General features: G+C 43.4%; 1 protein-coding gene across 7 annotated transcripts in view; it reads right to left on the minus strand.

Annotated features, from left to right (window-relative positions):
- fanci (FA complementation group I) overlaps positions 1-15,708 on the minus strand; it is a 24,864-nt gene continuing 9,156 nt past the window's right edge. For all 7 annotated transcript variants that reach the window (XM_024379756.2, XM_024379754.2, XM_024379755.2 and 4 more), the window contains exons 14-38: positions 14,854-14,941; positions 14,534-14,664; positions 14,364-14,434; positions 14,003-14,117; positions 13,715-13,837; positions 13,115-13,183; positions 12,940-13,041; positions 12,565-12,756; positions 10,818-10,936; positions 10,365-10,520; positions 10,054-10,233; positions 9,737-9,903; positions 9,135-9,220; positions 5,790-5,906; positions 5,635-5,686; positions 4,855-4,982; positions 4,516-4,581; positions 3,048-3,144; positions 2,679-2,863; positions 2,238-2,294; positions 2,074-2,133; positions 1,758-1,835; positions 1,563-1,658; positions 1,238-1,339; positions 1-905 (exon numbers count right to left, since the gene is read on the minus strand). In XM_024379756.2, coding sequence (XP_024235524.1) covers positions 843-905; positions 1,238-1,339; positions 1,563-1,658; positions 1,758-1,835; positions 2,074-2,133; positions 2,238-2,294; positions 2,679-2,863; positions 3,048-3,144; positions 4,516-4,581; positions 4,855-4,982; positions 5,635-5,686; positions 5,790-5,906; positions 9,135-9,220; positions 9,737-9,903; positions 10,054-10,233; positions 10,365-10,520; positions 10,818-10,936; positions 12,565-12,756; positions 12,940-13,041; positions 13,115-13,183; positions 13,715-13,837; positions 14,003-14,117; positions 14,364-14,434; positions 14,534-14,664; positions 14,854-14,941 — 2,700 coding nt within the window. In that variant the 3' untranslated portion in view covers positions 1-842. The remainder of the gene's footprint in view (positions 906-1,237; positions 1,340-1,562; positions 1,659-1,757; positions 1,836-2,073; positions 2,134-2,237; positions 2,295-2,678; positions 2,864-3,047; positions 3,145-4,515; positions 4,582-4,854; positions 4,983-5,634; positions 5,687-5,789; positions 5,907-9,134; positions 9,221-9,736; positions 9,904-10,053; positions 10,234-10,364; positions 10,521-10,817; positions 10,937-12,564; positions 12,757-12,939; positions 13,042-13,114; positions 13,184-13,714; positions 13,838-14,002; positions 14,118-14,363; positions 14,435-14,533; positions 14,665-14,853; positions 14,942-15,708) is intronic.

Here is a 15,708-nt window from a genome sequence, read left to right on the forward strand (position 1 = left end):
GACCTACAAGTTATGTTTCTTTTAATTCATTATATAAAGACGTTTGTTGCTTTTACAAACCATGTTACCTCAAACAGTATACAGCAGCTTTGGCTGTTCAAAACACTAGAAAAAAAATACTGATACCAGAAGGAAGTAGTGTTGACTGGCAGTGAACACACAAATGGGCTACAAAAAAATCTATTTCACACAATTACATTTAATGTATAATTCTTCAGATTGTAAAGTAACAAACATGTTTACATAATGGCATTTTTACTGTAAATTAATAATAACAGCAGAAATGCTCTTACATGCTCTCAATCTTCTTAGTAAAAGCTTTTAACAAATGATCATAATGCAAAACATCGTTTTTGATCTTTCTCTGTACAGTATGTATACCTAGAATAACAACACATTGACTCTTCACCAAATCAGACATCACTAAAGGCTCTCTGGGAAAAGGGAAATAACAGGGTGAACCGAGCAGTCCTCTATGATGTAGCTAGTGTAGCCAGAGGCTTCATGGGATAGATACACAGGTCCTCCAGAGCTGCCCCAACCCAGGCACTGAGTCATCAAACCAATGACATCAATAGGAACTACTGGTTCTATGCAGGTTCATGATAATAAGGCACTAAATAGAAGAAAACGGTCCGAAGCGGGGCTATCTGAACTTGTCCAATAAGAAACACACATTTTTGTTTTCTGATGCAAAACATTTTGCTACGGTGTGGCCTAATGAGTACGACCCAACTCAGCAGATCATCAGAACGCATCCGGATGAATGGGGGCAACTCCAGACTGGTTAAGAGAGGAGTGTACTGAGAGGTTTAGAAGGGCCAGGGTATTATTGATTTCCATTACTGCTTCTTCCTCTTCTTCTTGGGCTCCTGGCTCTGCTCTGGCTCCTGGGAGGCTATGGTCTAAAGGGAGAGGAGAGACAAACCAGCACTTACACATGTATCCTCCTCAAAACGCACTTGGATATGTGGTGTCAGACACTGACGAAATGAATTACTTCAGCTCAGACCATTGGGTCTGGGAAAGACACAAAAACGATCCATGGAGTTCTAACTTTTGAATGTGGGCGATAGCAGTAGATGTGAGGAATGCGGGAGTATGGACAGGACTAATTAAGCATTAGTGAATTTGGTATGACAAGTCATGTTGGGGCTGAGTGAATAGGAGACGAAATCAAAAGTTTTAGATCGCCGTCATCTATACAGTATGTGTCAGTGGTATGGTTGATGCTCACTTGCTGACTGTTGTCGTGCTCCTGCAGCGCTGCCTCCAGAGTGGCTGCGTTGATGCGGAAATCTCTGGACGTGCTCAGTTTCATGTACTGCATCAGGTTCACCTACACAACAATAACACCCAGACACCTGTTTCTCACTGTAGTTACAATAATGCAGTGCTTTGGTTAGTTCTGGAGATTGGTCTGTTACTGAGAAGCGCCCATACGGCTCTGTATCTTCTAATTGTGTCCTCCATTCCAGATCATGATTTGTCTGGTTACAAGCAGCTACACTCATCAATTCAATGTGAGACAATCTCCCATCCCAAACCACTCCCTTACATACCTTTGATTTCTTGGAGAGGGTGATGAGGTACTTCTCATACTGTTCTATACTGTAGATCAGGTTGGGAATGGCCTTGGTCTCACGTAGGAGTTTGGCCTTGAGAATGGGAGAATAGCACACATGGTTTTAGTTAGACCAAGGCCCCGAAGATCAGTTGAAGTGGTTGTAAATAAAAGGTCTAACAGAGACTCTTACTGATGCTGTAGCAGTGGCCTCCCCCTCCTTTTTCTTCTTCTTTTTATCATCTGCACCTCCACCGGCCAGCTCACCACTCTGCAGGAAAACACACATCTCAAAGGTCATAACAACAAAGGCCTCCTAGCTAGAGGACAGTGTCAACAAGAAATGTTTAATTAGCATTTGCACCGGGTGAAAGTCTATCCCTTGCTGAAAAAAACAGGTGCAGACACTTAGTAAATCTGGCAAATGTTGAGGACAGAAACAAATGATGCCACCTGCTGGCAGACAATGGCTGATGGGTAGGCTAGATTACGTCAACACGAGGCTATACCTGCACGTAGGTGATGAAGGAGTAGCACTGTGGAGTCAGGTGAGAGCCGGACAGTTTGACCTGGAAATACAGGGGTATTAGAGATTTTAATGGACACACGCACACCTGGGGCTCATATGACAGGTAAAACAGTAATGTACATTGGGACAATGCTGCAGACTCACCAGCTTCTCCACACGTGCTGGGAGCAGGCCCTGTTGGCCTGAGCACAGTTGGATATACTGCAAAGGAAAAGATAAGTGGGTAATTCATTTTAGAGGGAATATAGTAGGTAGGTATAGTGAAGTCAGACTTACATATTTGACCAGGGTGGTGAGGATGGTGTATGTGGGTATAGTTAATGTTAACTCGAAATGACACAACGACAAGGTTCCAGTTTAACAACGTTTACTAAACCGTATTAGCAAACTATAGTTGCCATTGCACTCAGGCCAGGTTCATCGACAACGAGACTGCTGCGCAGGCGCACTAATAACAGAGTGATAATCCCGTAATAACAGAAATATAGGGATACTTAAAACATGAACTTAACAGTTAAGTCAGACTTACATATTTGACCAGGGTGGTGAGGATGGTGGATGTGGGTATAGTTAAGTCACACTTACATATTTGACCAGAGTGGTGAGGATGGTGTATGTACGGCTCAGCTCTCCCAGCAGTGTGTTGGTGCAGACTCCAGATGGCAGGGCGGTCTGGACCAGCTCGTTCAGGGCCGTCAGGAGAGTCCCCAGCTGCAGCGTCAGCGCCTTCTCCACTGGGTCCTGCTGGCCCGCAGCCTGGGTGGCATCACCTGGAAACACACACATGAAGATGAAGGACAAAGATGGTGCATGTGTGTGTGTGCAGACAGGATGGGGACGGACAGAAAGACAAACTAGGGCAACTACCACATTCACACACAGGTTACACATATCCTCTCCCCTGCTACTCATCCTTCCCAGTTGAGGACTAGTCATGCTGTGTGTGTACCGTACCAGAGCTGAGCCTGTCAGGGACCAACTGGCCTTTCTTCTTGGTGATCAGCCAGTCCACCTCATCCAATACTTTCCCCACCTGAGACAGCACCAGGAGCTGAAAGAAGAGAAATAGGACAAAGGTTAAGTAAGAATTTTGTCCACAAATGTACCGAAATGTCTATTATACAGTGCATTGTGAAAGTATTCAGACCCCTTCACCTTTTCCACGTTGTTACGTTACAGTCTAAATCTAAAATGGCTAAAATACAAATTTCTTCATCAATCTACACACAATACCCCATAATGACAAAGCAAAAACTTTTTTTTTTTTTTTTTAGATTTCTGAAAATGTATTAAAAAAACAGATACCTTATTTACATAAGTATTCAGACCCTTTGCTATGAGACTTGAAATTGAGCTCGGGTGCATCCTGTTCCCATTGATCATCCTTGAGAGATGTTTCTACAACTTGATTGGAGTTCACCTTTGTTAAATTCAACTGATTGGACATGATTTGGAAAGGCACACACTTGTCTATAAAAGGTCCCACAGTTGTCAGAGCAAAAAACAAACATGAGGTCAAAGGAATTGTCCGTAGAGGTCCGAGACAGGTTTGTGCTGAGACACAGATCTGGGGAAGGGTATCAAAAAATGTCTGCAGCATTGAAGGTCCCCAAGAAAACAGTGACCTCCATCATTCTTAAATGGAAGAAGTTTGAAACCACCAAGACTCTACCTAGCGCTGGCTGCCCGGCCAAACTGAGAAATTGGGGGAGAAGGGCCTTGGTCTGGGGGGTGACCAAGAACCCAAAGTTGCTTCAACAAAGTACTGAGTAAAGGGTCTGAATACTTACGGAAATGTGATATTGCCGTTTATGTTTAATACATTTGCACAAATTTCTAAAAACTTGTTTTTGCGTTGTCGTTATGGGGTATTTTGGGTAGATTTGATGAGGAAAAAAACGATTTAATCAATTTTAGAATAAGGCTGTAACATAACAAAATGTGGAAAAAGTCAAGGGGTCTGAGTACTTTCTGAATACACTGTATATAAATAGTTACAGATTAGTGAAGGCCATCATATAGTTATTTTGTTAAATACTTTTCCTTATTAACTGAAATCAAACTTTTTCAAATCCATTTTAGCTGTCGCGCTAGGTGTTTGGTCCGAACAGATTCACAAATCATGGGAATTTGTCACGCAATGCAGACCCCCCGAGGGCCCTGTTCCCTCCGTGGCTAAAGCCAGTGTGAGAAACGTGCTACGGTAAGTCTTGTAGATCTTGAAGGATGGGATAGGTATAATCTGTCTAAAATCCTGCCGAGCATTCCAAAAGCTAAATGGACAATGGACATAACTGTGAAGTTAACACCAAGAATTTACTTTTAGATCTACACGTGCCTTGGGGTAAGGGTCAATTAGGTAGGAAGGGTGATACACAATAACACTTTGCATTTAAAATGCAGGTAGGTAAGCACCACTCACTGTTGTCGGCGAGGCGGTCTTCATGTTGACGATGGCAAAGTGAGACTGCTTCTCCACTTCCAAATCCTGTTATTGTATAATTAAACCACAACAGTATGGCTACAGTAAAACAGGATTGGGGTCAATTCCACTTCAATTCAGGAAGAAATTTAATTTCAGTTTAATTCCTGAATTAACGGAATTGAAATTGACCCCGACCCTGCAGTAAGGCAAAAAGAGCGCTGACATTTTCTCTCGGATCATAATGATTTCTTGTTTCGGGTCAAATACTGTGACCGTCTGAAGGCTGTTGTCAGTGAGATTGCCTGGTGATACAGTGCGGTCTGTAGCAGTCGGTACCTGGTCGATGTCTCCCAGCTGACTGTGTATATCTTGACAAAGCTCCCACAACAGACTGACGGGACTCTTGTAGAGCACGTGCAGACTGAAGAGCAGGGAGAGCAGGCCTTTACTGAACGCTATGTCCTCTGGAGGGAGGGAGGAAAAGAAAGCCAGCGAGAGGGAGTGAGTGAGCGAGCGAAAGATTGAGGGAGGGAGTAAGAGAAATAAAGAGGGAGGGAGTGAATGAGGAAAAGAAAGGAAAAAGAGACATAACCACTTCCCGTTCTACTAAATGCAGAACTCTTAGCAGCATTAATGCCAAACTGATTCTTAGGAACAAAAGCTCTTACGTATGTTGTGACAGAATTCAAATGGCTCCATTGTGTCAGTTCAGACCTGTTCAATCTGCAGTGCTTTAAAATAAATTAATTTAATTTGAATCAAAACTGCACTATTGATATGTGCAATATCTCATGCCATGAGAGTAACATTCTAACTTAATAAGGGTCCCCTAGGAAACTCTGACCAACACTTTCGTTCCTACAATGTCTACTGTACCTGGCCTTTTCATTAGTTGTAATGCCAAACAACACCAACCATAGAATCGGAATACATATTTTATTTCTATGGTTCCAACAATTTACCAAAAGGTTTTAATCTAAATCACAAGTAAAATCACAATCGCAATAGTTGGTAAAAAATAAATAAAAGCAATTTGATTATTTGCCCATATCATGCAGCCTTGGGCCTAGGATTCAAAACTGCAACACTTTACCTTGACTGTTGCCATTTACTCACCAAAGCTGGTCTCCTTGCAGATTTTCACTGTCCATGTGATCATTTGAACAAACTGGTAGAGAGAGAGAGAGGGAGGGGAGAGAGTGAGCAGGAGGCCTAGCCCACTCATCCGAGTCCTCACTGGCTCTATGAAGTGCACTTGGGAGGTTGCCTACCTGCTGGGAGGAGGGTTCTAGCTGGCGTGAGAGCACACTCAGGATGTTTACCAGGAGCTGAGCCTCCTTGCTGTTGAAGTCCTCCTCCCCTCCATTCAGCTGGGTAAACAGTGCCCTCTGTGGATGGACAGGGCAACAGCGTTAATTTTGGCACTTTTCTTTTAGATTTAGCCTAGTCTTAATAATTTTTGCAAATGCCTTTTCATTTTAGTCACATCACATTTTGCATTGCCTCATTAAAATCACTGACTTCCATGTGCACAAACATACAGTACCAGTCAAAAGTTTGGACACCTACTCATTCAAGGTATTTTCTTTATTTGTACTATTTTCTACATTGTAGAATAATAGTGAAGACATCAAAATTATGAAATAACATGTAGTAATCATGTAGTAACCAAAAAAAGTGTGAAATCAAAATATATTTTATATTTGACATTCTTCAAAGTAGCCACTCTTTGCCTTGATGACAGCTTTGCACAATCTTGGCATTCTCTCAATCAGCTTCACCTGGAATGCTTTTCCAACAGTCTTGAAGGAGTTCCCACATATGCTGAGCACTTGTTGGTGGCTCCAACTTGGCTGGTTTTCCTATACTCTGCGGTCCAACTCATCCCAAACCATCTCAATTGGGTTGAGGTTGGTTGATTGTGGAGGCCAGCTCATCTGATGCAACACTCCATCACTCTCCTTCTTGGTCAAATTGACCTTACACAGCCTGGAGGTGTTGGTTCATTGTCCTGTTGAAAAACAAATGATAGTGCAAACCAGATTGGAAGGCGTATCGCTGCAGAATGCTGTGGTAGCCATGCTGGTTAAGTGTGCCTTGAATTCTAAATAAATCAGTGTCACCAGCAAAGCACTCCCACACCATCACACTACCTCCTCTAAGCTTCATTGTGGGAACCACATGCGGAAATCATCCGTTCACCTATTCTGTGTTTCACAAAGACACGGGGGTTGGAACCAAAAATCTCAAATTTGGACTCATCAGAACAAAGGACAGATTTCCATCGGTCTTATGTCCATTGCTCGTGTTTCTTGGCCCAAGGAAGTCTCTTCTTCTTATTGGTGTCCTTTAGTAGTGGTTTCTATGCAGCAGTTTGACCATGAAGGCCTGAATCACACAGTGTCCTCTGAATAGTTGATGTTGAGATTACTTGAACTCTTGTGAAGCATTTATTTGGGCTGCAATTTCAGAGGCTGGTAACTCTAATGGCAGTCCTCATGGCGATCCTCATGAGACCCAGTTTCAACATTGGTTTATGATGATGGTTTTTGATGATGGTTTTTGTTTTTGTGACTGCACTTGAATAAACTTTGACTAACCTTCTTGTCTTAAAGTAATGATGGACTGTCGTTTCTCTTTGCTTATTTGAGCTGTTCTTGCCATAATATGGACTTGGGCTTTTACCAAATAGGGCTATCTTCTGTATACCACCCCTAACTTGTCACAACACAACTGATTGGCTCCAAAAATGAACTTTTAACAAGGCACACCTGTTAATTTAAATGCCTTCCTGGTGACTACCTCTTGAAGCTGGTTGACAGAATGCCAAGAGTTTGCAAAGCTGTTATCAAGGCAAAAGGTGGCTACTTTGTAGAATCTCAAATATAAAATATATTTTGATTTGTTCAACACTTTTTTGCTTACTACATTATTCCATATGTGTAATTTCATAGTTTTGATGTATTCACTATTATCCTATAAAGTACAAAATAGTGTGAACAAATCAAAATATATTTTATATTTGGCTATGAAATGAAATGCAGTGGGGAAAGTGGGAGGGTTGAGTGAGACTACAAATGCAAAGACAGCCTACTTTTCTAAACTCAAGGGAGAGAAAAACAGAGCTCGACTGTTGTTAACTATTAAACTCAATGCTGCTATTGTTTTTAAATTTCAAAAAGCAGCTTGTGTTTCTTAACCAGGCAAAGGGTAGTGGCTGGTGGTAACTGGTTAGCTGCGGGGAAGCAAGACAATCACCTGCTCGATGTGTATAATCAGATCTGGAGCGAAGCCTTTCTGCCCACACTCATTGCTTGCGCTCACCAGCTGATGTTGGCTGTGTGTGCGCATCCTTCCCATTGCTGAACAGAACTTCGCTGATCTTGGAATTCCTGACAGGCTGCCCCCAGGTGGTAAGGGCAGGTGACAACACATCCGCCACACGCTGATCCTCAACACGGGGGCCCCTCAGGGGTGTGTGCTCAGTCCCCTCCTGTACTCCCTGTTCACTCATGACTGCGTGGCCAAGCACGACTCCAACACCATCATTAAGTTAGCTGATGACAACAGTGGTGGGCCTGATCACCGACAACGACGAGACAGTCTATAGGGAGGAGTTCAGAGACCTGTCAGGAATTCTTCTGAGACCTGTGGTGCAAGGACAAAAACCTCTCCCTCGACATGATCAAGACAAAGGAGATGATTGTGGACTACAGGAAAAGGAGGACCGAGCACGCCCCCATTCTCATCGACGAGGCTGTAGTGGAGCAGGTTGAGAGCTTCAAGTTCCTTGGCGTCCACATCACCAACAAACTAACATGGCCCAAGCACACCAAGACATTTGTGAAGAGGGCATGACAAAACCTATTCCCCCTCAGGAGACTGAAAATATTTGGCATGGGTCCTAAAAGGTTTTACAGCTGCACCATGGAAAGCATCCTGACGAGTTACATCACTGCCTGGAATGGCAATAGATCGGCCTCCGACCGCAAGGCACTAGAGGGTAGTTTGTTTGGTCCAGTACATAGCTGGGGCCAAGCTTCCTGCCATCCAGGACCTCTATACCAGGCGGTGTCAGAGGAAGGCCCTAAAAATTGTCAAAGACTCCAGCCATCCTAGTCATAGACTGTTCTCTCTGCTACCGCACGGCAAGCAGTATCGAAGCACCAAGTCTAGTTCCAAGAGGCTTCTAAACAGCTTCTACCCCTAAGCCATAAGACTCCTGAACATCGAATCAAAAGGCTACCCAGACTATTTGCATTGCCCCCACACACACACACACTTTACACTGCTGCTACTCTGTTATTATCTATGCATAGTCACTGAAATAACTCTACCTACATATTACCTCAATTACCGTGACTAACCGGTGCCCCCGCACATTGACTCTGTACTCTGTATTTTACTGCTGCTCTTTAATTATTTGTTAATTTAATTTATTTTTAGGTATTTTTCTTAAATATGCATTGCTGGTTAAGGGCTTGTGAGTAAGCATTTCACTGTAAAGACTACAGCTGTTGTATTCGGCGCATGTGACAAATAACATTTGATTTGAACAGAATGATCTAGAATCTATCCAAGGTCACATCCTGTACACTTTCACACTTCAGTCACACCTGGAACTGGCGAATGTAGAAAGCAGTCTTCTCTGTGACGCTGGCATTCCCTGGCTCGTGATCACTCCCTTCCTCCACAGAGAGATCTGAAAGGAAACCACCACATTATATGTTTTTATAAACTGTTACGGACAAGACATCTGTTATTCACAAAATCATATCTACAGGAACCGACTTTGAGGAGGAAGCCATTCACAAGAACTTATTTAATTCATTCAATTGACGGGTGTGAATGAACAGTTCTGTTTGGTAGTTCAAAGTGTGTGGAGTCAAGACTTGGGCTTTAAGGAAACTCCCTGTTCTGAAAGCATTGTGAATGAGAGCTGTCTGGAGATTTTAGTATTGTGGTCTCAAACTTGCTTCATTGTGTCTGTTCCAAATGTATGATCATGCGTTTTTAAACTGGAGACATCTTGGCCAGCTCTCCCTTATAAAAAATATTCTGTATCTCAATGGGATATCCACTGTGGTTTTGCATTGATATCAATAGATTATTTTAAAGATACTTTAAAGTTTCAACTATCTCATTTCAGGATTTGAGCTTTACAGAAGACCCTTTGGTGTGACGCATTGAGAATGAGAGCAGTTTGTGTGTGTCCCACCGATGGCAGAAAGGAGCTGGGCCACCCTGGCTGGGTAGCGCTGCTGCCCGGTGCTGAAGATCCTCAGTAAGCCCTCCAGACACAGCAGGGACACACTGCAACGCTTCTCCTTCTTCCCAGCATCCTCCACTGCACACGGGATGTTGGTGTACCGCCACATCAAGACACTGGGGGAGGAGGCGGAATAAACCAGTTGAGGTCACAGAGAATATGACCAGTTGATGTCATAGAGAACCTAACCAAGCGATGTCATAGAGAATCTTACTAGGTGGTGTCACAGAGAATATAACCTGCTGATCGCTCAGATAAAATCTGACCTAGTGATGTCACAGAGGTGGTGGAAGGTCTTGTCTGTGTTCTGTCCGTCTGGGCCGTCAGTGTGTCCAGTTTCCTCCAACTGTGTAATCTTTTGCAGAGCCACGCTCACAGCGTAACGCAGGAAGTCCCCACTAGATCGCAGCACCAACAGAGCCTCCTCTCTGCTCTGAGCGCTGTCTCTGGAAGAACACACACACTTTCAGGTGCAAGACAAGCCACAAAACACACAGGTACTGTATGACTTTGAACTAAAATGTGGCACTTGTCTATGCAGCCTTGACAGGAAATACATTCCCCCATACACACACACCTGAAGAGTGCAGTGAGCAGTGTTGACACAAAGCCCATGGACAGCAGACTTCGAGGGCTCTTGCTGCTCTTGCCCTTTCCAGACTTCTCCTTCAGGATCTCAGACAGCTTGTTATAGCGACTAAACAGCTCCAGGAGTTCCTCGAAAAGACTCTTACTGCAACACACAGTGTCATAGTAAAAGACAAATTCACTCACTGTCTCACAATGTAGCATATTATCCATCCCAGCCCTACATATCCTCAAGAGTTTTGTTGCTTGACACATTGAAATAAATAAAAATCCTATTCAGCACGTTTCCCACTCTTTAACTTCACGGGGACGGAGTATCCTGAAAAAACGTTCCTAATGTCTAAACATTGATTTAAGCATCTGAGCACACAAGTTCATTATTCAAAACACTGATACAGTAGCTTCTCCCACAGATCCAGTGAGCCAGTCTTCTTCAGGTTACCTGTAGTTGGCCTTGGTGAAGTTGTATTCGATGAGCACCTCGTACACTCCCATTACCAGCACGGCATAGATGCTGTTCTTCACCCCCACACTGGACAGGGAGAATTCAGCCGACTTATCCTAGAGGGGGGGTTGCACAGAGATAACATCACTTCAGTCACAGTGTACTGTTGATGTAATCTCTGCCACTGGACAAGCCGTCATTGTAAATACAAATGTTTAATAATTTAATAATTGACTTACCTGTATTGATAAAGGTTAAATAAGGAAGATTTATACATCATCCCTCGTGTACATGTACAATTCAAAACACTATGTGCACGTTTCAAGTTGATAGAGCGAAGAGAAGTTAAGTTATTATGATTTAATTGGACACAAATATTTTTTTATAAAGATGCCTTATGGGTCCTTGAGGAAAATTTGGTCCTTATGACAAGAATCAACGCTATACCAAGTTTTGTGGTTGTACGTCAAAAGGGGCGGAGGGGCTGAGCCTCAAACTTAAACCAATTGGTGACGTTTTTGGTGTCTGAGAGTAGCGGTGTTGATATAGCCAAAGTATACTTTTTTCGGGCAATGAGACATTGCGAAATAAATAATTCCATCAGAAATAATAGGTTTGCTTGCTTGCAGCGTCGCTGCCAGCACCACTAATAAAATACAGTACTCTACTGCTGTTCATTCTACCAATCAAAAGCATTCTGCTTTTCTCCCCCGTAAGAGTTTCTTAGAGTTGACCTTAACCACAGATTACACTACCATTAACCACAACCTTAAATATTACTACAGTACTCCTTATGATAAACTAAACTAATCATAACTACATATTTTTAAATGTTTATTTGAGAGAAGGTTGAAAAAAGGCCCCTGAACGGCAGGTAGAATCCCAAAAAAGACTTGTAATGATACTGTTGGAATCGGCTAAACTTTGATAATTGAGGTAGTAAATGAATGTTAGGAAATGAAAGAGACTGGCTGTTGTGTTACAAGTTAATGGTTCGCTGAAGAAAGACAGAAGGCTTTGGAATGTGTTTGATGGAGGAGCGGAGAGTGATATGTTGATATAGGGAAGACAGATGGATATCTGTGGATTTAGTGAAGGAGGGGATGAGATCAGGAGGTGAGGTCAGTTCTCCTTAAGGGAGTAATCAGGGTTAGTATCTGGTTACCTTCTTTCCTGTGGAGCCATAAACTGTCTTAAGTAGGATGCATATAAACTGTGATATCTGAAATGTTTTGCTGATTTCAGCTGTACAGAACCTTTGGGAATAATTAAACTTGGTTAAAGCTTCTCCAGTGTCCGTGGGTTATTTACTCTGAAAAATGAGAACCTAACAGTACAGATGGCATACTGCGACACGTGTGGACCAAACAGGACTTTTTGTATGTGACCTGCTGTAATATAATATGCGGATATCGGGGCTCTACTCGCATACACACCTAAATATTTTGCTGTGCGACCTGGAAATTAAATTTAGGAGCATCAGTGAGCCTAAAAAAAATCTGAATTTGAGCTTTATTACCTCAAATATTTTTCATTGTGCTCCTACATTTCTTTGTGTACACCTACATTTTTCAACTGACACATGGTCCTTGTAAAATAGGTCAGCGTAGAGCCCTGGATCTGCGCCTACCTGTATATACAGGTAACTGCCAAATAATGGAAACACTTGAGTAAATGAGGGATACAAAGTATATTTAAGGTGCTTCACAGACTGTTCTATGAAAGTCACTACTCTGATACACACCAGCTCAAAGTCCTCCAATTCACACTTGATCATCCGACGCGTGATGCTCTCCAGGATGCTCTGCAGCTCATCCTGAAATCCCCCTTCCTCTTCATCATCATCATCGTCACTCCCACCTGCGTTGGGCCGGGCTGAACGGCGCATGCCCTGGTACCACAGCAGGCAGTGGACTGTGCAACTCAACAGATGGGCCTGAGAGGAACAGGAAGCATCTATGTCTTGATGTTCTTGTGGACCTACGCCACACACATACAAGCATGCCAGACAAGGGAAAGAAAAGCAGTAGAGTGGACTGTGCTGCTCACTAGTTGGGCCACTTCTGCACACACGCACACACGCACACGAGCACGTGACATAATAGGCAAAAGTTAATACCAGAGGCTCCTGGAGGAAGACTTGGTCTCCTTGCGCACCGATGCATAACTCCAGCTTCACTGGGGGCAGAAGGTCCTGCTCTGGTTCATAGTACCGCCTCACCTACACAGAACACACGCGTCAAATCACAGTGCAGTATACCACATGTAATTACACCTTAAGATATCACACACACCTGCGAGAGCAGGGTCTGCATGATGGAGCTTGCTAGTTGAGAGTTGCGGCGGAGGACATCATGGAAACCCTACAAATAAGGCACACATGACAACCTTGTGTTAGAAGATAATATGTATACTGAAAAATGTAAACGCAAAAGTGTCAAAGATTTTACTGAGTTACAGTTCATAGAAGGAAATCAGTCAATTGAAATAATTCATTATGCCCTAATCTATGGATTTGACATGAATTGGCATGGGTGCAGCCACTGGGGAGCCAGGCCCAGCCAATCAGAATACGTTTTTTCCTTTATTACAGACATAAATTATGTTTGTATATGGAGATTGCATGGCTGTCGATTTTATACACCTGTCAGCAACGGTGTGGCTAAAATAGCAGAATCCACTAATTTGAAGGGGTGTCCACATACTTTTGTATATACAGTGTATGTACTGTACATTCAGTCTTATAACACTTATCAGCCAAAGCTGGCATTGTGTAGCTTCATCCCAAATATTTTTGTGCTGTTTTGTGAACACCTATGATCACTGTCTTGTAATGGTCATTGGTACGAACAGATCTGGGACCAGGCTAGACGTTGTGGTGTGGGGGTTCCGACCTCGTAGAGCATGAGTCGTACATCGGCCTGCTGGCCCAGACATCGGCGCAGGCTGCTGAGGATCTCCAGGCAGAAGGCCTCGTTGGCAGCAGAGTTGTAGCGGGAGTGAACATCCACCTGGACCTGGGCACAGGACACGTCACAAATGAATGGACCAATAGAAATTCCCTCATAATGGCTTGAATACATGAACGAAAGTGCAGGGCTACACTCAGTGTGCACTCAGTCACTATGAGTGGTGGTACTGATATCAAGACACTAATATCAGACAGACCAAGACACACACACCTGGCTGGAGGAGATGGCCTGGCTGGCTTGGCTGGAAGCCATGCTACCCAGGACCCGGAAGTTCTTCAGCAACAGCAGGAAGCCCGTCACTGCAGACTTCCTACCATCCAACTGGCTGCAGGGGGTCAAATGACAGGAAAGATTAATTGAGTATGAGCCCAGGGGCTATATGAATCAAGTGTCTCAGAGTAGGATTGCTGATTTTGGATCAGTTTGGCCTTTTACATCACAATGAAGGAGACAACATGGACAGGGGTGACCTGATCCTAGATTAATACTCCTACTCTGAGACACTTGATACATACGGCCCCATCTCTGATCAGAGCTATGTCTGGTTAGGACAGAGGGAGGGTGAACTTACCTGGAGAACATGGCCTTCCTCAGAACGAGAATTAGAGCATCCTTCATGGACATACTGACCTTCAGCAGAGGCTGGGGACACCACAGGGAGAGAGATCACACAAGCAGCCCCTGCACTGGGCCTGTGTGTGTGTGTGTGTGTGTGTGTGTGTGTGTGTGTGTGTGTGTTACCTGGACAGCCTTGAGTAGCCCCTGCACAGTGGCCAGTGGCAGGTAGGACAGGTGATCAAACGTCTCTGTCACCTTGGATGATGACTCCAGAAGGATCATGGGAGCCGAGACCACAATGTCCGAGAGAAGATCTGATGATGAAGATGAGAGAGAGAAATCAGACAACATCCAGAAACAATCCCTAGTCCCAACCATCTGGACACGTGGAGATCGGAGAGGATTGGACATGTGTACGCAAAAGGTCCAATGCCAAATAGCAACAAACAAAAAAATACACCTATCCCTTCAGAGCGCAAGGAGAACAAGATAAGTATATTTACCTATGAAATGAGTGACAGGGGAGGCCGTTTTGGTGACCAATCGGTTCAGGACTTGCTCCAGAATCTCACCCCTGATTGGCTCATGCATCTGTTTAAATAAACCAAAGGAAGTGGTTGAAATTAGAGGTCGACCGATTAATCGGAATGGCCAATCAATTAAGGCCGATTTCAAGTTTTCATAACAATCGGAAATCGGTATTTTTGGGCGCCAATTTTTTTATATATTTTTTTTATACCTTTATTTAACAAGGCAAGTCAGTTAAGAACACATTCTTATTTTCAATTACGGCCTAGGAACGGTGGGTTAACTGCCTTGTTCAGGGGCAGAACAACAGATTTTCACCTTGTCAGCTCGGGGGATCCAATCTTGCAACCTTACATTTAACAAGTCCAACGCTCTAACCACCTGCCTCTCATTGCACTCCACGAGGAGCCTGCCTGTTACGTGAATGCAGTAGAAGCCAAGGTAAGTTGCTAGCTAGCATTAAACTTATCTTATAAAAAACAATCAAATCAATCATAATCACTAGTTATAACTACACATGGTTGATGATATTACTAGTTTATCTAGCGTGTCCTGCGTTGCATATAATTGATGCAACGCTGGGGGATGATTTAACAAAAGCGTATTTGCGAAAAAAGCACAATCGTTGGACAACTGTACCTAACCATAAACACCAATGCCTTTCTTAAAATCAATACACAGAAGTATATATTTTTAAACCTGCATATTTAGCTAAAAGAAATCCAGGTCAGCAGGCAATATTAACCAGGTGAATTGGTGTCACTTTTCTAGCGTTCATTGCATGCAGATTCAGGGTATATGCAACAGTTTGGGGAGCCTGTCTCACTGCA

The sequence above is a fragment of the Oncorhynchus tshawytscha genome, linkage group LG19, assembly GCF_018296145.1.
Source record: "Oncorhynchus tshawytscha isolate Ot180627B linkage group LG19, Otsh_v2.0, whole genome shotgun sequence".
Classification (NCBI taxonomy): domain Eukaryota; kingdom Metazoa; phylum Chordata; class Actinopteri; order Salmoniformes; family Salmonidae; genus Oncorhynchus; species Oncorhynchus tshawytscha.